Source organism: Silurus meridionalis, chromosome 12, assembly GCF_014805685.1.
Source record: "Silurus meridionalis isolate SWU-2019-XX chromosome 12, ASM1480568v1, whole genome shotgun sequence".
Classification (NCBI taxonomy): Eukaryota; Metazoa; Chordata; class Actinopteri; order Siluriformes; family Siluridae; genus Silurus; species Silurus meridionalis.
Genome location: NC_060895.1, coordinates 23580044 through 23603902, shown reverse-complemented (window position 1 = coordinate 23603902; position 23859 = coordinate 23580044). Strand labels below are relative to the sequence as shown.

Below are 23859 nucleotides of genomic sequence, written 5' to 3'. Positions count from 1 at the left end.
AAGAAAGTGTTAGAGCGAGGGAGAGATCATCTGAAACTACGACTGTTTCTTCTGTACGTCGGAACCCGTTTCTACGTCGGCGTATACGTTTTTTTTCTATGACGATCGTCACGTTCGTTCGCATCCGTCGGTCCATGTGCCTGTACATCTGAGCATGTGTATTCGTCTTCATCGAAACCGCTCAACCCTGCACCGTGTCGAGAACGTTCTTACTCCTAAGTCCAGGCCTCGCCGCCTGCGCCGTACATAAATGACAAACAAACCCTGTGCTTCTCTCGCTCTCTCCTTTTCTCTCTCTCTCTCCTTTTCTCTCTCCTTCTCTTCCACACGGCTCCTTTCTCTGCAACACCGTTTGAGTTGTGCCATGTTTTGACTGTTAAAAAAAAAAAAAGAAAAAGTCGAATTAATGTTTCTTTTTTCTTTTTTTTTTTTGCGTGTTGCTCCGTCTGCATTCCCTCCTGCGGTAATGAAGAGGAGGGCAGCGTTCCGTTTCAACGATCTACGTCACTGCTAATAAACGATGAAAATAAAAAAAAAAAATGCTGAGTCTGATGTTTTGTTTGTTTTGTCGTCCCCCTGCCCCCAAACGTGTTCATGTTACGCTTGTAGGACACACACACACACACACACACCTGATTCATACACTAAAGGGACACCTGTGGACACCTGACTCAGACTTGCGTGTGTTCGAACAGTCCAATTCACATTTTCTGTTATGATATCCTCTAGTCTTCTAGAAAGCTGTTCCACTAGAGCTTCAGAGGTGTACAGCAGGAGATCTTCCACACAATTGCCACACATGGGACACTGATCTTGGCGGGGTTTGTGCACATGGCTTGTGTTTTCATGCTGGAACAGGTTTGGATCTCCTAGAATTTCATGCAGCTGAAGACCTCCTGTCCAGTTGTGCGTCTCAAACTTAGTGAAGAACCACGTACAAGGTGGTATCAAAAAAGGTTTAAGACTGTTTTTGTAAAACGCCAACAGATTCCCTGCAGATGGAGAACACACAAGCTGCAGGACTAGGTAGGACTTCCTCGACAAACAAGTCAAAACCATGGAGGCTTCATCTCACATCTTACATGCCCTAAAGGATCTGCTGCTAAAACAGCAGCCTCAAATAGTTCAGAGCAGATTGGAAACCACCATATTCAGCCATGCAGTTTGTTACCACTAGATGTCGCTGTTGTCCATTATACAGTATATTGGTGATAGAGAAAATTCTGATAATTTTATCTCATAACAAGACCTGAAAAAAGGGATGTCTGTTCTTCTTTTTCCAAGGTTTAATAGTATACAGCTGAAAGTCGAGGAGGTTTGGAGTAAATATTTCATAGAGCAGTGTGATATTGCAGAACCTCGATCGTTTTTTCAGTAACGCAACGTTTCTGGTTAAAAGGTTGTTTGTGTCACAAGATATTTAATGGATTGAAGGTTGACTTTTGTAGTTTCACTAATAACAGTGTTGTGGCCATGACATTGGTGATGCTGACGATGAAGCCAAGTCTGTTGAGGAGTTACACGAAATTTGAAGGTAAGAACGTCGCTGGAAAACGTCGAGAGTTCAGGAAGACCTTCGACGAGCTCAAACTCGTGCTTGATGATCATCAGAGAACGATCCACATGATCTCACTTCTGTACCCACCCTACTCGCCGGATTTGGCTCCTGTGGACTTCGCCCCATTCCAGGCCTCCTCACCTCATCTACATCAGTCCACTAACACCCTGAGGCTGAATGAATCTTCACACAAATCTCCATTAAATCTGGTGGAACATCTTCCCAGAAGAGTGGAACTTATTATAGGACCAAATGTGGACTAGTGCAAAAAGTGAAGAAAAAAAAAAATATCCATTTTGTTTCTCTGTCCAATAAAAGCGTTTGCTTCAGTTATGCATTAGAAACGCTGCAGCTGCACCGCACAGCTGGATCTCCGCGTGCTCCTTATTACGGCGAAGGAAAGTTATTTTTGTAACGGGTTATTTTAAGAAAAGCGCACAGCGGCGCTTCTACATTTTTATAATCTCCGAGTTTAACCTACACGTCGAGTGTTTAGTTCGAAAAAGCACAAAAACCTTCACACAGTCAGACTTGCACTAGAAGGCAATAGTTTGGGGCCATCAGATGTTTCTGTGCATCCGATTCCACATTTAGTCTCCAGTCCTCATCTTCTGGATATTAAGAAAAAAAACAGACGTTTAGACGAATAACTGGCGTCTGTGGTATCGATGTCAAATACACTAAATGGATGGAAGTATTGGGACACCTGACTTGTGGATGAAACTTCACTTGAACTAGGAGACACAAAAAAGTGTCTTGATGAGGACCAAGATATCGATCGCTTCTACGGAACCCCTAAAGATCTTGTGTCCTCCACATTTGAAGGTGAAGGTGGATGAATACATGATTGCACCGTAATTCTTTTTCCTACGGGCAAAAGTATTCGGACACCCAACTTCTCCATGTGCTTCTTCTCCAATCTGCGTTTTATGGCACATCTTTGGATGTTGTAGCATGTAATGTTCTATTTACTTGAACTAGGCGAGCGAAGGAGACCTGTTCCAGCATGACGATGCCCCTGTGCACAAAGCCAGCTTTGTAAAAGATGGTTTCCATGGGATGGAGTGGAAGATCTCCTGCTACAGAGCTCTGATCTCCACTCTACTGAACATCATGAACTGAAATGCTGACGGGATCCTGACACCATTGTGGCTAAATAAAGCTCACACAAATCTCCACTCTCTAAGAGCGAATGGAGACAGTGTGGAACAGGACGTTCAAAAACTGTGTGCAGGTTAATGGTGCAGGTCACTTGATAGAACTTCTTTCTGCAGTATTGATCTGTGGCTGCACTCTGAGCTTGGCATAAACTGTAATTTTCAGTCATGAGGTCTAAAAGGAAAAAAAGTAATTATCCCCCACACACACACACCAACACCACACCGCACCCCCATCTTCCTTCCAGAGCAAAAAGCCGCTGTAAGCGCTCCTCTTCTCAGTAATATCAATGTCTAAATGAACTCCCGATGTGGGACATGTCGCACTCATCCGTCAGAATCGGGGCTGCGCTTGAAGGAGGACAGACTTATTTTAAACCTGACCAGGGGATTAATTGCTTTTGTTTTAATCAAGGGCAGTTCTTAATGAGAAACCCAGAGCTTCCAACCTTTCCTGGAATATTCCATGTTGACTGGTTCACCTTGGATTGACTTCACAGAGAGAGAGAGAGAGAGAGAGAGAGAGAGAGACAGACAGACAGACAGAGAAATAGAGAGAGAGAGAGAGAGAGAGAGAGAGAGAGAGAGAGAAGAGAGAGAGAGGAGAGAGAGAGAGAGAGAGAGAAAGAGAGGGAGAGAGAGAGAGGGAGGGAGAGAGAGAGAGAGAGAAAGAGAGGGAGAGAGAGAGAAAGCGAGAGAGAGAGAGAGAGAGAGAGAGGAGAGAGAGAGAGAGAGAGAGAGAGAGAGAGAGAGAGAGAGAGAGAGAGAGAGACAGAGAGAGAGAGAGAGAGAGAGAGAGAGAGAGAGAGAGAGAGAGAGAGAGAGAGAGAGAGAGAGAGAGAGAGAGAGAGAGAGAGAGAGAGAGAGAGAGAGAGAGAGAGAGCTGGTGCTGCTTCAACACAATTTCCTGAAAAGTGCAGCATCTGTGATGTTCAAAAATCCATGACATTACAGTGTTTAAGGGAATGATATTAGTTCAAAGCTCATGGAAAAGAAATGATATTATAAAGACATTATAAGCAGTGTATTGATAGAAAGCATGCGTTCATAGAGGGAAAACACGTTTACAATAAATACGAGTGTGAAGCAATGCAGCTAAATGGAAAAGGAAATGTGGGATCCATTCAGCTACAAAGGTGTTCTGATGGAGGTGAGATGAGGAGACCCCGGGTGCAGTCTGAGCTCTATAGTGGGAGATCTTCCACTTTAATCCATGTGAAGCATAATCTTCATGAAGCTGGCTTTGGGCTTCATCCTGCTGGAACACGTTTGTGTCTCCTCGTTCAAATAAAGAGCACATCTTCATGCTCCTGCATTCAAAAGCATCATATGCTTCATATACATCAAAAAGGTGTCCTAATACTTTTGCAGGAATAATGGATGTACCTCAAAAAAAAAATCGTTACGGTGGTCAGTTTGTCCTCATAACGTGAATCACTTCTTCAGCTTCATTACACGTCGAGGTTGAAGCTCAGCCGTTAAGGTGTTGATATCTAATCAGAAGGTCATGAGTTCAAATCCCGAAACCTACCTGACAATGTCGGGCCCCTGAGCACGGCCCTTAAACGTTATACAAAAAATTTTTCTTGTAATAATTGTATTATTGTTTATACTCTGTCGTCTATAAGTCGTGTCTATAAACTGTTATTTATGTCTGTACTTTCGACAGTCACCAACAGCTGGACTCTGGGTTTCAACACACTTAATTAATAAACCATATTTGATGAAAACTATATTATGTAGGAAAGAAATGTTTAAAAAGTTGTATTTTCTAATAGACTCAATTTTATTGGACGCCACCTGATGCATATGCAAATATGTGTTTTGGGTTTTTATGCAATAATTCACTCTTAGAGGACGAAATAAGCGGTCAGGTTTTGATTATGATTTCATTTCATTTATTTTTTTGCATGAATCATGATCACACAAACTTGGCCGCCCTTTTCCTATAACCTTCTGCTCGTCCGAGTGATTTGAGGAGTAATTGGTCAGCGAGTCGTGGCAATCACTCCAACCCGGAAAAACGCGCTCCGAGTGGCGGCCGCCTATTGGTCCGCGCGCAACCGCCGCTCCTCCGGTGCGCCATTCGGGCTCGAGTTTCCGCAGGTTCTCTCCAGAACGTGGTCTCCATCCCCAGAGCCGCCATGGCGTCAGTTTCCGTAACGCGCGTGTGGGGATTTTTCTTTTTTTTTACCAACACCTGATTGGATGGAGGAATCCAATAAAACGCGAAACTCGCTCTGTGATTGGTTGGAACGCTCTTCAATCACAGGTAGGAGGAAGGCGTTCCTGCGTCCGCGGCAGGCCGAATATCGGAAGGTGGCGTTGTTTGCACCGAGTGCACTCGATGAAGCGCATGAAGGTCCTTCCTGGAGATAAGATGTTTAGTGCACGAGGGTAGGGAACAAGTTAGGATCTGGAAACGAGATCATTTTGGAGTGTGTGCCTTTAGGTCCTGGAGGCACCATCCGGCTAGAGGGTGAGCCGAGGAGGACACTGACTGCTTGTTTTGTCCCTGCAGCAGCATTGGATTGGGGTGTTTTTTTTTTTGGTGGGCTTCTGCTGGTCTATTTCCTGGATGCGCGTTTTTATTATTATTATTTTTATTTGCGCACTTGGATACAATAACATCCGACGCCGCATTGGAGGCAAAACCACGCATAAATATAAATATATAAATATATAAATATACACACACACTCATAGGAATCGATGGGGAAAATAAGTTGACTGCTTCCTTGCGGGGAAATTGTTGCTTTCTTCTTTCATTTCCTTCATCTCCTTCCAGGAAAAGGATTGTGTTTGATCACCGTCATGGGGATTTTGGATACATAGTATCTTTGGCACTTCCGATTTGTCGGGATTGTTTCCTTTACTGCGCGCGAGAATACACACACACACACACACACACACACACACACGTCCGTATTGGTGATTAAAAAAATAAATTAATTCAACACCTATTATAGATCCACGCGAGGATTTTTTGCATATATGGAGGGAATTCGGTCGACTTTCCATCGGTGCGTAAAATAAACTTGGTGCCCGAGCGAAGCCCCGCATGCAGTCCCGGCGGTGGACGCGGCCTCGGTGCGTGGATCAGCCGACATGGCGAGCCGTGGGGTGTGAAAGATGAGCGCGGCGTTTCTCACGCTGACACACATCGGTCGGTTTCCCCCTTTCACGCTGCAGGAGAGGGAACTAAAGCCGAAGGTGGAGCAGATGCGAGGCCAGGTGCTTCCCACCTCCACCATGCCGGAGATCTAAGGCCGCGCACTGGATCATCCACCACGGGGGGAGAGGGAATTTCTTTTTTTTCCATCACATCAAACATTTTTTTTTTATTTTGTTTTTATTTAGTTGGGCTTTCTTTCTTTCATACTTTTTAGTTGAATGCCTGGTGAGAGAAGGATCTTCTCAGACGTAGGTCAGATCTTTTAAGATAGAAAGAGCTGGCCAAAGAAATGGGAGTGACCCGATCACTCGTGCTGATATGACATCTTGCCTCGTTTTTTCCTAAATCCAAGATCCATGACGGCTTGACCTACACCCCCCTCATCCCCTTCTCCCCTCTCCTACCACCAGCTGCTGCTGCTTCTTTCATCTTCTTGACCTGTGAGGTTTCCAGCCAAAGTTTTGTTTTCTTGCTTTCCCGACATCCTTCTGCACACTTCCAGGCTGTCCCAGAGTGCACATGGCTCTATGCGGGACCACGGCCGCTAACGCGGCCAAAATGATGGCGGCGTACGGAGGAAGCGCTTCGGCGGTGGCGTCAGCGGCCCACCATCCGCACCACCACCACCAGCTGGCACACCTGCCCCCTCCACACCAGATCCACCACCAGCACCACCACCATGCCGGACAGCACCATCTTCAACAGCAGCAGCAGCAGCATCCAGCTCCGGGTTCGGCCGCCGCAGTCCATCCCGTTCAGCAGCAACACGCGTCCGCCGCCATCATGCTCAACCCGAGCCAGCAGCAGCAACAGCAACCCTACTTTCCGTCGCCTGCACCCGGACAGGCTCCCGGTCCGGCTGCGGCTGCGGCGCCCGCTCAGGTGCAGGCTGCAGCCATCAAGGCGCACCATCACCACCATCAACACCATCTGCAGCAGCAGCTGGACATCGAGCCCGATCGGCCTATCGGATACGGGGCATTCGGCGTGGTCTGGTGAGTTTTCAGCTATTTTTGTTGTTTGGGTCGGGGTTGCTTCATGCTTCTGAGGTGGAATGAATGAAGTTGAAGATAGAGAACAGGTGCAGCAAAATGAGTTCTCCTTGTGTCATCAGCAAAGTTAGTCAGTCAGGAAGATCTAGTCTTGGACACCCAAGCCTAGCAAAGGTGACCACATCAGATCCTGCCTTCTTGGTCTGTTCCTCAGAATTCAGAAACTTCCAAGGCTGGAGTAATGACAGATCAAGGGAGCTATAGTGGAAACTTGGAGATTTAAAGTTCAGTGTTCCTCAGTTCCTTCAATCAGCCACATCAGCTCCAACCAATTTTCAAGACCCTGAACTCGCCCTATTCACCCGACGAAATACAGAGCGGTTGGTGCAAATATGGCTGATTGAGTGGCACTTCGAGAAAATCTTGACAGAAATCTCCTGTAATGATCTTTGTGTGCATGCTGTGGACTTGCTGTGAAGATCTATTGCATTGTACCTGCTCTGTTCAGGTTTATGGTGCATGACATGATTTTCTAATTTAAAGAACATAGGAACTGCAATGTTCACCAGATATTTAAGTAGAATAGAATAGCCGTTATTTGTCTCACAGTGAAATCATCATTTTCATCGCATATCCCAACTTGTTCAGAAGTTAGAGTCTGAGTGCAGGGTCAGCCATGGTACAGCACCCCCCAGAGGGTTAAGGACCTTTCTCAAGGGCTCAAGAGTGGTAGCTGGTGATCCTAGGGGCTTTAACCTCCGACCTTCCGATCAATAACCCAGGGATAGAAACCTTGAGTAAAATAGTCAGTCTGAAGATTCAAAATGGGGTCAGCAAAGTGGTCACCAACCGCACTGTTTTTTTCCCGCCAAGTTTAGTTCCGGTTTAATCAGCCAATCGGTGGGCCGTGCCCCATTTCAGTTTTTATTAATTTTCTAAAAGTTGCTCATCCACACCGAAACGTCTGGGGGGGAAAAAAGCGCATGTCCCTGTACCGCACGTGAGCAAATCATAAGGCGCTTAGACCAGCGTCATTTCCTCTTGCTGTTTATTTACTTTTTGGCACTTTGAATCGTGGCGGTAACGGCTAAAAATTTTGTTGTTTTCGAAAGCCTCGAAAGTGGATAAATCTGAAAACGCCGTTTTCACGTCGCAGTATGGACTGTGAAAACGCTGTTTTCTGATTTATCCCCTTTATATAAAGTTTTTAAAAAGCGGCATCTCGGTGTGGCCAGAAGGCAAAAATGTTTTTTGTTTTTTTTAGTTTGGACATGGCTTTGATCTCCACGTGGAAGCTTTCTTTCTTGACCACAGTTGACCTTGTGTGATATCCATTTACATTCCATTTGCGTCTGTTCATTTGCCAGACGCTTTTATCCAAAGTGGCTTTACGATGGAGACGGGACGCGGTCCAGGCACACAGGAGCGCGATGCGGGGGCGAGACCTTTACCTCAGGGTGGTGCTTTTGGTGGTTGTGTGATTTTATTAATATTTTTTTCATTATTTTCCAAGCTGGAGCAAATCGCACGTTTTTTAGCTAGCGAATTGGACACAATGTATCACGTTACTCAGTCGGAATCCTGATTTCGCAGCTGAAAAAAAAGAAAGTTGATTGGCTAAGTACACTAATACAGACACAAACTAGCAGAACTTCCCGCAGACGTAGTCTCTCATGTATCTCTGTGAGCTGTTGCTAACTGTTCGACTGTGTGCTGTCTGTTCTCAGCAGGTGAGCTTGCACCTATTTAGCGGATAACTGGATTTGCTTAGCTGCGGTCGTTTGTCATAGACCGGTGGTGACCATGGGATACATGACGTTTCCAGCCATATGTTGGAGAAAAATAATTGCTTTTTTTTGAACATCCCATTCTACATTTGGTCCTTCTGGGATCTGCTGCACTCTTCTGGAAAGATGAACTAGATTATGAGGAGATTTGAGTGAGATCCATTCATCCACAAGGCTCTATAGCAGGAGATCTTCCACTCCAACCTATGGAAAGCAGATCTTAATGTAATGGAGCTAAGGAACATTGTCATGCTGGAACCACAGGTTTGGATCTCCTAGTTCAATCCAAAGGCGTCCAGTACAATCGTGTGCCTCTAACTTTGTATATAAAAAGAGGAAGTAAATATGTACAGGAGTAAAACGATCTCATGACTTGGTTAAAATGCTGGTGCACATATTCATTTCACGTGCATACAAAGGACGTTCTGTTAGAAACATTCAGTGCCAGGGAACTATTTATAGAACCCTGAGATACCAATATTACTTTAACGTCTGATGACCATCTCCATCCAAGCTTCTCTAAGGCATGGGGAGGAATATTGGTCCTGACCGGAACAGAGGAGCTAGCTCCTAGTTCTTGGCCTGGTTCTTCTCTCCAATGGAGCTTCAGTGCATTCAGGAGGACGTTTTATTTAGACACTGATGGTATGAAGGCTTTTACGCTTGCAGACTTCCAGGAGGAAGAGAGCCGTTTGATAAAACATCCTCTTGCAGATGTGGTTGTGACTTGGATCGTGTGCAGAAAACCAGCAACTATCGGACTGTACTTTTATTATGACTTTTTTCGAAGTGTGCGCTAGTTTTTTGTTCCCTCCGTGTCCGCGTGCATGCTTTGGCTCATCTGTTAATTAGCAAGTTATTCAGGTGTGTTACACCAGGGAAATCCGCATGTGGCGATGCGGACCCCTGAGAAATCGCTCGAGCTTTAGCTTGAGCTCAAACAGGTTTGCTCTCAAAAAACGTTTCCTTCTCAATGAAATGCTAACCTGAGCCATATCCGAAAGAATGTTCTATTTCTTGGATAATTAAAGGTCCCACAAGAAGCCCCGCCCCTTCTTTGAGGTTCGAACCTTATAAATGACGTGTACCCCGTTCAAAAATAGCCCCGAATGACGTCGAATGTGCACAGTGCGTTTATTTTTGGAAGACGGCTTCGGTGCCTTCCAGCTCTGACTCAGTTCCAATGAGTCAGAGATGCCCGAAAAGCCAGCGCCTGAGCGAACCGTGTTTTCAGTAACCCAGAGTCGTCAGTCTCGAGAAATAAAGCCATTCAGATCCGACTCATCCGCAAGAGGAGACACGCAGAGAGGCCGCTGAGCTTCTGTCCATTCCAGCCTCACCCTGCTCGCCTTTAGCTACAAGAATCTTACACTGACATTTTCTCCAAATCGCTTCCTGCTGCTCATTGTCCACTCGTGATCGCCCCCCTGTTCTCTGCCCGTGTATTTTTAGCCCGTCCAGAGATACCAGGCAGAAGAGCGAGACCCATCCGGGGCTTCCTCGACAGGTTTAGTCGGTTAGGCGAGGAAATGGGAGGGTCCTCGCTACACCTGCATCCTGAAATGTATTCGTACATTTAAATTTGAGCTACCGTAGGCCAAAGATGAGACCAATAATACTCTTATACAGCAGTTTTAGATATATAATATATTTGTAACTCTGGTAAAAAAATAAAATACGGGAATAAGGTCAATTACGGGAATACGTTAAATATTTTGAGTATAAAGTCGTAGCAATAAGAGATTAAAGTGGTAATATTTGGAGAAAAATCACTGAATTGCGACAAACGTTTTGCTGTTTTACATAAAGTGGATGTGGAGCATTTGGTTCAATCCTTCTTTCGATTAGGGTTAGCATGGAGCAAAAAAAATAAAATGTCACTGGGGCATGCTACTGGTTTTGTCTGTTCGAAATGTCAGAGCCAAAAGTGGAAAAAGTTGAACGTCTCGCACCCAAATATCAGGTAACCGCTAACGATCACCAGTTAACGCGAGGTTTGTGTGGTGTTTTTGTCTGCCTGCCCTGAAGCACAAGTGATGTATTATTTCAGGGGAAGAAGCACCAGAGTGGCTTCCCTGTTTACAACAACTTTCACTTATATTAATACCTCAATAGGTTTCAGCGTCTGGGGAAGTCGCTTTTTCATTGGATGCATGATTTATTCCACATTTAGTCCTTACAGAGTGTAGAAATCATTTAAATCTCTCACAAACAAATCTGATCAATGACCTGAAGTGCCCAATATTTCCATCTCAGCGCCCATCCTACCCTCCATCCTACCCTCTATCTATCAATCTAACCCTGGATGTTAGATTGGATGTTAGATTGGATGTTGGACTGGATGTTGGTTTGGTATTTCAGACTGATAACAGGCCGGATGGTAGACCGGATATTGGACGGGATGGTGGATTGGATGCTAGATTTGATGTTGGATTGGAATTAAGAGTGGATGTTAGATTGGATGGTGGATAGGAATTTCGAATGGATGTTGGACTGGATGGTAGATTGGATGTTGGACTGGAGGTTAGATTGGGACGCTGGATTGGATTTTAGTCTGGATTTTGGGTTGGGTGTTGAATTGAAAAAGTGCACTTTAGGATGATCAGAATTGTGAGATTAAAATTATTGCTCCATTTTATGTGATTAAACGAATAGAGAAAAGAATGATTTTTTTTTCTTCTCAGCTTTAAATATGAAATTAAAGAAAAAGGAACAAAGGCATCATAATTCACAATTAGTTTCTTAATTATGAATCTAAAACAAGACAAAAACAAACGTACCTGGACCTTCTATCTCAAACAAAAGCATCTTGTGATATCGTTTGTCTTGATGTTTAGATGTCATTACCCCCCACCATGCCAGAGTTCCATTAGATCGGACTGAGAGCTTAATGCGAGACTCAGAACTATATATAGCATTTACTGAAAGTGCGATGAAGTGGGGATTTCCGGTTTTGGACGAAGCGGCTCGTCTCGCAGCATGAGTAACTGTTAGTGCTGCTCCTTCTGATGCTTTTCGACACGTCTCGACAAATAGGGAGCTTCGGTGCACTTATGCAGCAGGGCTGCGGAGGGAAAGTAACCGAGTGTGAAAGGAGAATTAAAGCGAGGTCGGCCCGGGTGTAATTTGCTGAGCGTGGGTTTTGGAGAGCGTGTGAAGAGTGTAGCGAGCGCTCTGCTCATGCGTGCAGCCGTGGAAGGTGGAGTAAATCAGCGAGAGATCTCGCGCACTCGGTCTCGTCCGGGTGGATCGGGTTGAAATTCAATTCCAGAACCACTTTGATTTGCATCGCTAATGCGCCTCTAGAACGCCACAGGTTTTACATACATGTGGAGACCCAGGACTCGGATGGCGTACACCTCGTTCACGTTCCTCTGTCGGATCATTGATTTGTGACCTCTGGCAGGAACTGGATGGCGTTTATACACGACGTGCATTTCAGGTGTGGCAGACGGGAAATTATACGACTCTTTGCTTCTCGAACTGAAGCGTGAGGAACCACGTCAGCTCCCAGACATCACCATCATGAAGAAAGAACCCGAAAGTAACAAAAGTGGAAAAACTCACTCGGTTCTTCTCCCGTTTCCAAAAAACGAGATTCGACTGATATTAGAACAAGGGAAGGAGGAGGACTCATTATTTTAGGTTGCATTTCTACCAGGTGTTTCATTTGCAGTTTTTTCTATAAATAACTTTCATTGCTTTTTTAACAAAGTGTCTGAGATGAGAGTCAAATCTTAAAAAACGCTATACATTTTCATAAGTTCGGTTTGTTTCTTCTGCTTCTTTTTTTTAATTCTGAGCATCTCAGTCCATATTTGTTCTCCTTTTGTTACAATAAGCTTTCTGGGAAGATGTTCCACAAGATTTTTGTGGAGATTCATGGAATTCAGCTTCTAGGGTTTTAGTAAAGTTCATATTCATCATGTATCATTAATAAAGCTCTACAGCAGAAGATCTTCCACACACTTCCATCCCATTTCAAGCAGATCTTCATGGCGCTCACACTGTGAACTTTTCGTCATGATGGAACAGCTTTGGGTCTCCTAGTTCAAGTGGATGGAAAAATCCAATCCAACGCTCCATCATCTAAAGACATTTTATACACTTGTGTGCCTCCAGGTTTGTGGAAACCGTTTGGTGTCCCCAATAATTTAAGTACTTTCAGTGTTTCCATTTCGGAGACTTTTACTTTGAACGTCTACATTTCAAAGTAAAATTTTTTTTTTACTCGACTACATTTTATGAAATCAGTCGTTCCTTTATATTTATGAGGATAAAAACGTAACTGGTGAAACACGCAGCGAGTCACCATTCAGGATCGAGCGCTCGCTCTGTTTTACACGTGTTCTGATCGGCGCTTGGTGCATCTACTGATCATCAACATACAGTTCACCATCAGTTCAACATCAAGCAGAACATTTAGAGAGGAATAAATGATAAAGAAACTCCAGACTCGAACTCGACACAACACACGTGACCTCATTTACACGTTTTATTAAAGAAGTTTTGGGCTCATGATCATTGTAATAGAAATCAATCAGTGTTTGAGTCATTAATATCATTCTATTAATAGATCAGTGTGCTGAGAGTCACATTCGAGTCTTTACACATAAACTGAGGTGATTAAGTGAAGAGTCTTATGATAAAAATGATCATAGGAACATTAGAGTTATAATAAATCATAGTAGTTTGGATTCTTAAGCACATTTGAAGGCAAAAACTTTTGTATTTTTACTCCAGTGGAAGTTTAAAGGCACACGTTTACTTTTTTACCATCTATCTGAAAGGATTGTGAAGTGGGCGGAGCTTACATCCTAGTGGAAGATATGGTATAGATGCAGGTTTCTGGAAAACGTGTGTGTGTGTGTGTGTGTGTGTGTGTGTGTGTGTGTGTGTGTGTGTGTGAGAGAGACTTGGATCTAATATACGGCTTGCATTAGCTTTTCCATTCTTACCCTTCGTCATATTAGCGTTACCGTACGCTAGCCGAGCTCAACCTCCTTCTCCAGATCTTCCTACAGCTGCATGAGAAGACCACACCTGATAACCGTATCTCCGTCTGGATCTCCGATCACGTGACCCACACGACCGGCACGTGTTTACACCCTCATTACACGAAGCTCAGCTCCGGATCAAATTCCACACCACAAGTCAATCTTTTTTAACTTATCAGAAGTTTGTTTGAGACTCATTTTTTTGCCGTTAGTGACTCTGGAAGCTGTTAGAAGAGGTGGGCGGGGCTTAGTAAACAAACAGCCAATCAGCGATCTAGAGTACTTGGAGTATATAAGAGGAAATTATGTACTGTATAGAGACGAATGTATTTGGCCACCTGACTTTTCTTGACGTGTGGTTCTTTTTCAAACTAGTGTTTGATGTCTGGATGCTGGAGCATGAACTTTTGCCTTCAGGTGAACATTGAGAGAGAAACGTCTTCCTGCTTAGGGGTACTTTTTGCTCTCGGTGCTCTCTCTTCATGGTCCCCTTTGCTCTCATTGCTTTTGGTACTCTGTTCTTGGTACTCGTTGCTCTGGTACACTCTTTTCCCGATACCTTTTGTTTTTGGAACTAGTCGTTCTCAGTACAAGTTCCTCTGGGTACTCTTTGTTCTGAATATTAGATACCCTTGGTACTTTTTGGTTTTCTCGGTACCACTTGCCCTTGGCGATCTCTGTTCTTGATACAAGTTGTTCTGTACTTTGTACTCGTTGCTTTTGATACTTGTTGTAGGTACTTGTTCTGTGGTAGTTCTTCTTGGTACTAATTGGTCCCTGTACTCGTTTTTGGTACTCCTTCTCAGTAATCAGTAATAAGAGTTCGATACTCAGTACTTGTATTCAGTGTAATAGAGGTGCTGTGTGCTGTGGTTAAAAATGATTCCCACCTGCACCTCTGAATTATGTCTCTCTCACACACACACACACACACACACACACACACACACTCTGCTTTTGTTCTCCTTTTTTTGTTCTAACATTCCAAACGGCATTGTTCACAATAGTCCATTATCTCTCACTGATTGTGTGTGTACAATTATAGAACATCATCACTTCTCCTCTAAGCTTTTACATGAGGTTGCACCTCTGCTGGGTTTGATGCAGCGTGGTGGAGGATGAGAGGCTTCTAAAGTGTGTGTGTGTGTGTGTGTGTGTGCGTGTAAAACCACAGAAGCAGTTCTTGAGAGGCCGTGTATTTGGCAGATCCACAGCAAAAGTAGAGCGACGGCTAACCTTTGAAGTGGCGGGGAGACATTGAGAGAGAGAGAGAGAGAGAGAGAGAGAGAGATGGACAGAGACAGACAGGAGAGAGAAAGATGTGCGTACGTGCATTCGTGGGTGTGTGTCCCTTTGTGTCTCCGTGTGCCTTCGTGCATTTGTGTGTGTGTGTGTGTTTCTGTATATATGTGTGTGTGTGTGTGTGTGTGTGTGTGTGTGTGTGTGTGAGATGGCTCTTAAGGTTACACTGAACACCGCCTCCTCGTCTGAGGTTGGAGCTTCTGCTAACAGAAGAGAGGGAAAAATGACAGACTTATTTTTTCTCCTTTTGCTCTATTGTTTTTTTTCCACAGTTTCTATCGAATACACTTTCTCTCTCTCTCTCTCTCTCTCTCTCTCTCTCTCTCTCACGCTCTCTCTCACTCTCGCTCAGCAGTTCTGTGTGTGTGCGCGTGTATGTGTGTTGGGAAAGGGTCAGTGTGTTAGACTTACACTCCACACTCTCGCTTATTACATACTCGTGCACACACACACACACTCGCCACACACTCTCCTTTTACACACACATACACACACACACACACACACACTCTCTCTCTCACCCCTTAGACACATGTGCTCGCTCTTTTCTTCCTTTCTTCCTTCCTTCCTTCCTTCCTTTCTTCTCTTTCCACTGTGTGTGATGTAATCAGACATGAGTGCGATGCAGGTTTTGGAGGATAATGAAGGAAGTGTGGCCCAGTTTCAGGAGAAGCTCATGAGTCGCGTGTCCTCATGGAGAAACTTGTTTCTCAGGGTTTTAGGGGAATATGCCGGATTTGGATGCCGTAAGCGTATCTGGCAGCGCGCTGCTTATTTTAACAATGGAATTTGAATATGTCTGGCCTTGTGTCTGGATGATTTGCCACCTATTCAAAGCAGAAATGAGGAGCACGCCTTGAGCCAAGCCAGTCCTATTTGTGCTCCTTTCAGAAGAGCCAGCTGCGGCCGCTCCTTCTTGCCCACGTCAGGGTTCCACGTGTCCTGCTCAGATCCGATGCAGCGACCGCATCAGCGCCACATCAGCTTCCTTCATGCCTTAACCATATACTGATGTGGATTACAAAACACCTTTTAAACACTGATGGGTTCAGATTAATTATTTATCATCACCATCATGCTGCCATCATGCCTTATTATTGCGTTTATATTAACCTCCACTTTTCTGAGAAGACGTTCCACTACCTTTTGTGGAGATTTGTGTGTTTCCTTCAGTTACAAGGGTGTTAGTAAAGTCAGGTACTGATGTAGGTGAGGTGAGGAGGCCTGGGGTGCAGTCAGCATTCACATTCAACATATTAAATAGAGTTGGAGCTTTATAGTAGGAGATCTTCCACATCTTCTTACCCATGTCAGCAGATCTTCATGGAGCTGCTTTGTGCACAGGGGAATCTTCATGCTGGCACAGGCTCACTACATGCTCACTAGTCGTTCACTACAGACTCACCACAGGTTCAGTACACGCTCACTACAGACTCACTACACACTCGCTAGTCGCTCACTAGTCTCTCACTACAGGCTCACTACACACTCCCTAGTCTCACTACAGGCTCACTACACGCTTACTAGTCTCTCACTACACACTAGACACTCATGGTACAGCGAGTGTTCACTACACGCTCACTACAGGTTCAGTACACGCTCACTACAGACTCACTACAGACTCACTAGTTGTTCACTACAGACTCACTGGTCTCTCACTACAGGCTCACTAGTCGTTCACTACAGAGTCACTACAGGTTCAGTACATGCTCACTACAGACTCAATACAGGCTTACTACAGGCTCATTAGTCATTCATTTCAGACTCACTAGTCTCTCACTACACGCTCACTACAGGCTTACTACAGGCTCACTAGTCTCACTACAGGCTCACTACACACTAGACACTCATGGTACAGCGAGTGTAAAGTGGAAGCAGATGTGTGTGAAGAAAACGCTGACTCAGACCTCCTGATCCTCGGCTTGTATCACTCAGAGATCTCATGGCCGAGCGTTGAACCTGTGACTGGAAACGGCAGCATTTCACACACTTGGCTCTCTGTGATCTTTAAATGGGAGTCGGCCATCGCCAGAGCGCTCGCATCAGACTCGCGACCGAGCAATTTAATCAGATCTCTCAAACCTGCACTGGTTTGATATTATAGTACACAATATGGACAAATGTTTTGGGACACCTGACTTTTCCAGGAGACCAAAACCTGTTCCAGCATGACAATGCCCCTGTGCACAAAGTCAGCTCTATGAAGATCTGATAAAGTAATGTACAGGCAGTCCCTGTTACGCTGGTTTGGCTTGCAATTTTTAGATCTTACAATGACGATAGTGATACGAAAAAATGGTCAAAATATAAAACTTTTGTGTCGCATTTTAATGTTTTTTTCGATACGTTGTACTGATCACTATTTTTTAAGACTCCTGAGTAGACTAGGCCATGTCTCCACTTACCGTTTTAAAGTCATGATTGTGTCTTGTACACACACGGACCTCATTATTATTATTAAATTGCGATCTGATGTTAGTTTAGTAGGTAACGATCCTGTTTTCAGTTTTAATCCTATGCTTTGGTGAACCCCTGAAAACATTTCGGCACGTTGAAGTCGAGTGTCTGGGTTCTCCCAGCGAGCGGAAACGTGAAAAGTGAAGTCCGGGAGGTGATTGGTTGAGATCCGTGTGTGTTTGTCTCAGCAGCGTTAGCCGGCGATGAAGATGAATCCACAGACGCGACTGGCCGCCGTTATTGGAAGCGTCTCGAGCCAGAAAGCTCCCCAGACACTCAGCATTATCTGTCTAGCATCTAGAGTATTTATTTATTCTGGCCTTCAGAAGTGGCAAACTGAGCACTCAGTTGGACGCGTTTCTTTCTCTCAGAGCCTGAATGCAAAAATGATTTCTTTTCTTTTTAATTATTTGTGGAATGAAATGAATGAAATTTTTCCGAAAGTAGTATGTTTTTTGTGTTTACACATTCATTTCCTTACCGTTCTGAGAATAGAAGAAATAGCTCCGAAAATGTCCTTGAACCAAAAACAAGCTAAACGATATCAGATACACGAATGGTTCATATGGTTCCATCCAATCAGATTTTACCCATCACATCACGTTATCGTAAAACCAGCACAATGAGTGAGCTCTGCAGGCTTTCTTTTTTTTTACTTTAAACTCCATGATGGCTGAAGTTGTTGCGTTAACCAATCAAACTGCGGCTTGCTTACTCCCAGGCCCGCTCGCAGGCGTCTAATCACGTCAGCATTAATACATCCTTTATTCGGACGGTCAGAGAGCGCGCTAGTCAGAGCTCGCGACCCACATCTGTAGCAAACTGCACAAGTTACTGTTCACTTTAACTCGATTGCTGCTATTTGCTCATTTGCATCGTCTGCAGCCGAAAGCTATTAAAGAAAACAAATTTGGGTTAATCATTCATGAAATGCTTCAGGTTTGTAAGTAACTAAATTAACGTGTTCATTGGGACTGTTTTTTTGTGTTTTTGCATACGCTTTCCTGCACACGGTGCTCGTGATATCCAGTTAGCTAGTGATAAAAACTAGATTAATGGAGAAGTGGAGGAACCGTGCCGGGGCGCTGAAACCATCAACTGCCAAACTTTCTTCACAACTCGTACTGATGGGGTTTTGTGTGTAGATGGTTGCGCAGAACTGTGAACTCGGTCAGCATGAGTTGATGGAAGTGTTTCAAAGGTCATGGGTCAAGCAACCAGTGTTTGTCCAGTGTTTGTCCAGTGCTTATGTCCAGTGCTTGTATTAACTGTGTATGCATAGTGCTTGTACTCATTGCTCTTGTATATTGAGGACTTATATTAGAGTGTGTGTGTGTGTGTGTGTGTGTGTGTGTGTGTGTGTGTGTGTGTGTGTAAGTAAGTGTACACAGGTCTTATACCCAGCACGTGTACCCAGTTTGTGTGCCCAGGATTTATACCCAGTGCATGTACCTAGCATGGGTACCCAGTGTGTGTGCTCAGGTCGAATACTCAGCACATGAAATCAGTGTGTGCGCTTAGGTCTGGTACCCAGTGTGTGCCCAGGTCTCATACTTGGCACGTGTACTCGGTGTGTGCTCGCGTAGGTCTCATACCCAGTGTGTGTCCAGGTCTCACTGTGTGTGTGTGTGTGTGTGTGTGTGTGTGTGTGTGTGTGTGTACCCAGTTTGTATACACAGGAGTCATACATCGTGCTAATATCCAGTGTCTTGTTCCCAGAATTTATACCCAGTTCCGCATACCCAGTGTTTACACCAGGTGCTTGTACTCTGGGCTTGTGCTCTTCCTGCTGTTCTGAGAACTTTGAACATAAACCGTGTGTTTTCAGGCAGTGAGCTGTGTGGCCTGAGTGTGAAGAGTACAGCGAGTCTACAGAGAGCAGAGCGACAGGGTGGAGTCCTCAACCGTTATCTGTGTCCTACACCTTCCCCTTTTCTGATAACACCACCCAACATCGTGTTAAAACACACACACACACACACACACACACACACACACATGCTCATGATTGCTGTACATACAATTTCATTTCCCTCTCTGTCTTTCTCCATCCATTTCTCTTCATCTGTCCCTCTTTTTCTTTCTCTCTGCATTTTCTGTGTCTGTCTGTATATCTGTCTCTCTCTCTGTCTGTGTCTTTCTTTCTCTTTCCCCATGTGTTTCTCTGTCTTTCTCCCTCTGTCTCGCTTCATCTCTCTGTGTGTTTCAGTAACGGTTATTTAATTTAAGTAAATGTTACAGATTTCGAACCCCTTGGGAACATGTCTCAGGCTGGAGTTTCTTTATACACAAATAAAGGAAGTTGTTTTTTTTTTTTTTTTCTTTGATTTGTTCACTGCTGTAACAGTTTCCTATAAATCCATGACCTCATCACCCAGAAACCACACGCCCTCAGCAATGAGTCCATCACGCCTGATTGGTTTGCGATGATGTTCACGCTGTTGTTTTACGTTGTCGCTGTTTATTTTGTAAATGTTGTTGCTGTTTGCTTACATTGTTGCTGTTGTTTACATGGATGTTTAAGGTGTTTTGTTACGCTGAGGTTGTTGCTGTTTCCGTTGTTGTTTATGCAGTTCGGGTTGCTGTTTAAGTTGCTGCTGTTGCTGTTTATTTTCACATTATTGTTTGCTGTTGTTTAGGTTGTTGCCATGGCGGTTGTAAGCGTTGTTGTTTTGTTATTGTTTACATGGATATTTAGGTTGTTTCTGATGTTGAGGTTATTGTTGTTTTGCTGTTGTTTATGTGGTTACTGTTGTGGCTGTTTACCTTGTTGTTCTTTGTTTTATTGTTGCTGTTGTTTACAATGATTAGGTTGCTTCACGTTGTTGTTGAGGTCGTTGTTGAGGTCGTTGAGGTTGTTGCTGTTTACTTTGTTGATGCTGTTCGGATGGTTGTTGCTGTTGTTTACACTGCTGTTGAGGTAGTGCTATTGTTTACATGAATGTGTAGGTTGTTTTATGTTGTTGTTGAGGTCGTTGTTGAGGTTGATGCTGTTCGGATTGCTGTTGCTTTTGAGGTTGTTGCGGTTGTTTTGCGCTATTGCTGTTTGTTTACATTGTTGCTATTGTTTACATGAATGTGTAGGTTGTTTTACATTGTTGTTGGGGTTGTTGTTAGGGTTGTTGTTTACATTGTTTCTGCTGTTGTATACTCGGTTGACTCTACTCATCATTTTGAGCTCAGATGAGTGTCATTGTGTCTTTCCTTTCCCATCTCGAAAATCCCTCTCTCTGATTTAGCCATATGGTTGATCCTATTTGTGAGGGTTTACATGGGGGCAACACACACACACACACACACACACACACACACACACACACACACACACACACACACACACACAGTAGCTGTAGTGAGGATTTAGGAGAGTGGAGAGAGAAGTATGAGGAATGTGTAGAGGATTAATGACGCACTGCTGTGTAAGAGAGATTTGTGGATGAACCTGAAATCCCAATCTCACTCCTGTACTGACCACAGGCTCGAGTACAAACATCTATTCCTCTAATACCACCGCAATTAACACACACACATTACAATATAGCAGAGACAATATATGGGCAAACGTTTCTGAACAACAAAAAAGTCCAGTCTTCTGGAAGATGTTCCACGATTCTGTGGAGATTTGTGTGAGGTTCATTCATCCCAATTGTGTTTAGTAGCATTGAGCTCAGAGCTCTGCAGCAGGAGATTTTCCATTCCAACATATGTAAAAAAAAAAAAAAACAATTTTTAATTAAGACCTAAAATTGAGCCTATTTTACGTTCATCCTTCATTTATTCACTCCCTCGATATGTGCAATTGTCAGGATTTTCTTTAAAACTCTAAAGAATGTCGTTAATCAGGGAGTGGCTGCGACTTCACGCATTTGCAAAACAGCTCGTTATAAATGGTATTTCCAGTACGGAGCGAGCCGTCACAGTGACACTGTGCTACTCGACTTTCTTTTTTATACCCCTGGCATTGTTGTTGTAATATTATGTAATGTAATATGTAATAATAACAAATAAATGAAATAATAATAAAACGTGCTCAAAGTGCGAGCCGGAGACTAAACAAACGTGTGGTCCGCTACTTAATACGTTCCTGAGGGAACTCATTTTAATTATTTTCCGTACTTAAAATGAATTGTGTACCGAACCGAAAGTTTGATACGTGTACCTTTACAAGTGGCTTCATGACAAACTCGATCACACTGTGGTTTGGCAGCTTTACAGTGGTTTATGAGCACATGCATGTTCCTTTTGCTTTGATGCAAAAGGTGAAAACACAAGAAATGTGGACATGTTTGTCTCTACCAGAAGAACTTGTGTAAGAAGAAGAACGGGAGAGAAGATGTGATCAGACTCCCTCACCCCCACACTCACACATGGAGGTGGAAGATTAATGGTTTGGGGTTGTTTTGGAGCAGAGAAAAGAAAAGAAAGAAAGAAAGAAAGAAAGAAAGAAAGAAAGAAAGAAAGAAAGAAAGAAAGAAAGAAAGAAAGAAAGAAAAATAGAAAGAAAGAAAGAAAGAAAGAAAAATAGAGAAAGAAAGAAAGAAAGAAAGAAAGAAAGAAAGAAAGAAAAATAGAGAAAGAAAGAAAGAAAGATGAGTATTTCAGTATAGAAAGAAAGAATAGAGGGACAAAAAGAAAGAATAGAGGGACAAAGAAAAAAAAGAAAGAAAGAATAAAGTGACAAAGAAAGAAAGAAAATGAAAGACCAGTATTTCAGTGGAGAAAGAAAGAAAGAAAGAATAGAAGGACAAATAAAGAAAAGAAAAGGAGAAAGAGAGTATCTATCTATCTATCTATCTATCTATCTATCTATGTATCTATCTATCTATCTATCTATCTATCTATCTATCTATCTATCTATCTATCTATCTATCTATCTATCTATCTATCTATCAGCATTTCTAGGAGCTTTGCTCGGCAGAGGAAAGCAGAAGAGCGCAGGGCAGATAATAAGGGATGATAAGCTAATGGTCTATTATCCCTCGCTCTCTTCGTTCTCTTCACTCTCTCATTATTGGAACAAGCACCTCTTATTGCAGTAATATTTACAGCTCCGTGATTCTCCCTCATGCCGCGCTCTGTTTCTCCGCGATCATGCGGTAAGTGAATCAGAGCAAACGCTTATGTGGGTGTCACGGGTTAACTACCGCTAACCTGCTCGCTCGTTATATAACCAGGTGAAGATTAACAACATGCAGCGCCACGGCAACGTCTGGGCACGTCTCCATGTCCTCATCGCAGCTCTGAGTGGGGTTTTTCCATCAGGGGCCAGTTCTTATTACCTTTCTGTCCGAGTTTAGAGATCCAAAGAGCTGAGTTCCGGAAGCAGAAGGTGTTGATTAATTTTCTATAATTGCCCTCCAGCTGCAAATGACAGATTTATATTAGGGCTTTTGTTCTAATGCGTTATCGTTTCTATAGTAACACCCGGCACAGGAACCTTCTCCGTTCTGGGTATCAGGACGTGGGTTTTGTTTTTGTCTTAAGTTGAAAATAGGGATAAAAAAATAGAAAAAGTGATCAATGATGATAGAGCATGTAATAGTATACGAAAATATATGAAAAATAAATAGAACGAGGGGGACTCTCTGAGATGGTAATGAGAAACTTTGAGAGGAACCAGACTCGGAAAGGAATGCATTCTCATCCTTAATGTCTCTTCATTATAGTTCCATCATTTGAGATTATCATGAACTTTAAATATATATATATATATATATATATAAAAAACTGTCCGAATCCATCCTGCAGTCCGAACCCTGCTGAGTTTAGACTGCTCTTGTGGAACCATCTTCATCTGGTTTCTAATCGAAGAGAACTCCATCCAGAGGTGAGGCGTCAGGATGGAAAGGGCAGGTACGGAAAGAGGAACGAGACAGGAACCTTCATTTTATCAAAGGACCTGTGAAAGACCTACTGCTATTTATATCCTACCTCAGAATTAAATTATTTCTACGAATGGTATTCGTAAAATTGCTAATAAAATTGACATAGAATTTTTCTTTTAACATGATCCCTTTTTTTTTGCCTTTTTTAAAATTAATTAATTAATTAGCTCGTATATATATATATATTTTTCAGGATTTAGTATTTTATTTTTTATTTATATTATTTGTATGAATATATATATTTTTTTACCTATACAGCGAATCATTTTGTTTTTCACGCTTTAAAAAATCCAATGTACAACCTAAAAATATTCAAAATACAAGATAAAATATTGGATATCTGTCGTATTTTGCCATTTCCTGCTGAAATATTAGCGATACTATCAGACTGATTGCAAACGAGCTGTTTATCATTTTTATAGCTGGCTGTAATCACGTTTATTATAAATAATTTATTAATCATAACCTGCTCTGAGGTGAATTTAAATGCAGTGATTTCCATTAAAACAGGGATTTTATTTTTTTGCCAGGTTTTACTTCATTATGGCT

The 23859-nt window shown here is 43.2% G+C and overlaps 1 protein-coding gene across 1 annotated transcript in view; it reads left to right on the top strand.

The window, feature by feature from the left end:
- Positions 1–5048: 5048 nt before the first annotated feature.
- Positions 5049–23859, top strand: part of nlk2 (nemo-like kinase, type 2) — a 72925-nt gene continuing 54114 nt past the window's right edge. The window contains exon 1 of the mRNA XM_046862866.1: positions 5049–6885. Coding sequence (XP_046718822.1) covers positions 6410–6885 — 476 coding nt within the window. The 5' untranslated portion in view covers positions 5049–6409. The remainder of the gene's footprint in view (positions 6886–23859) is intronic.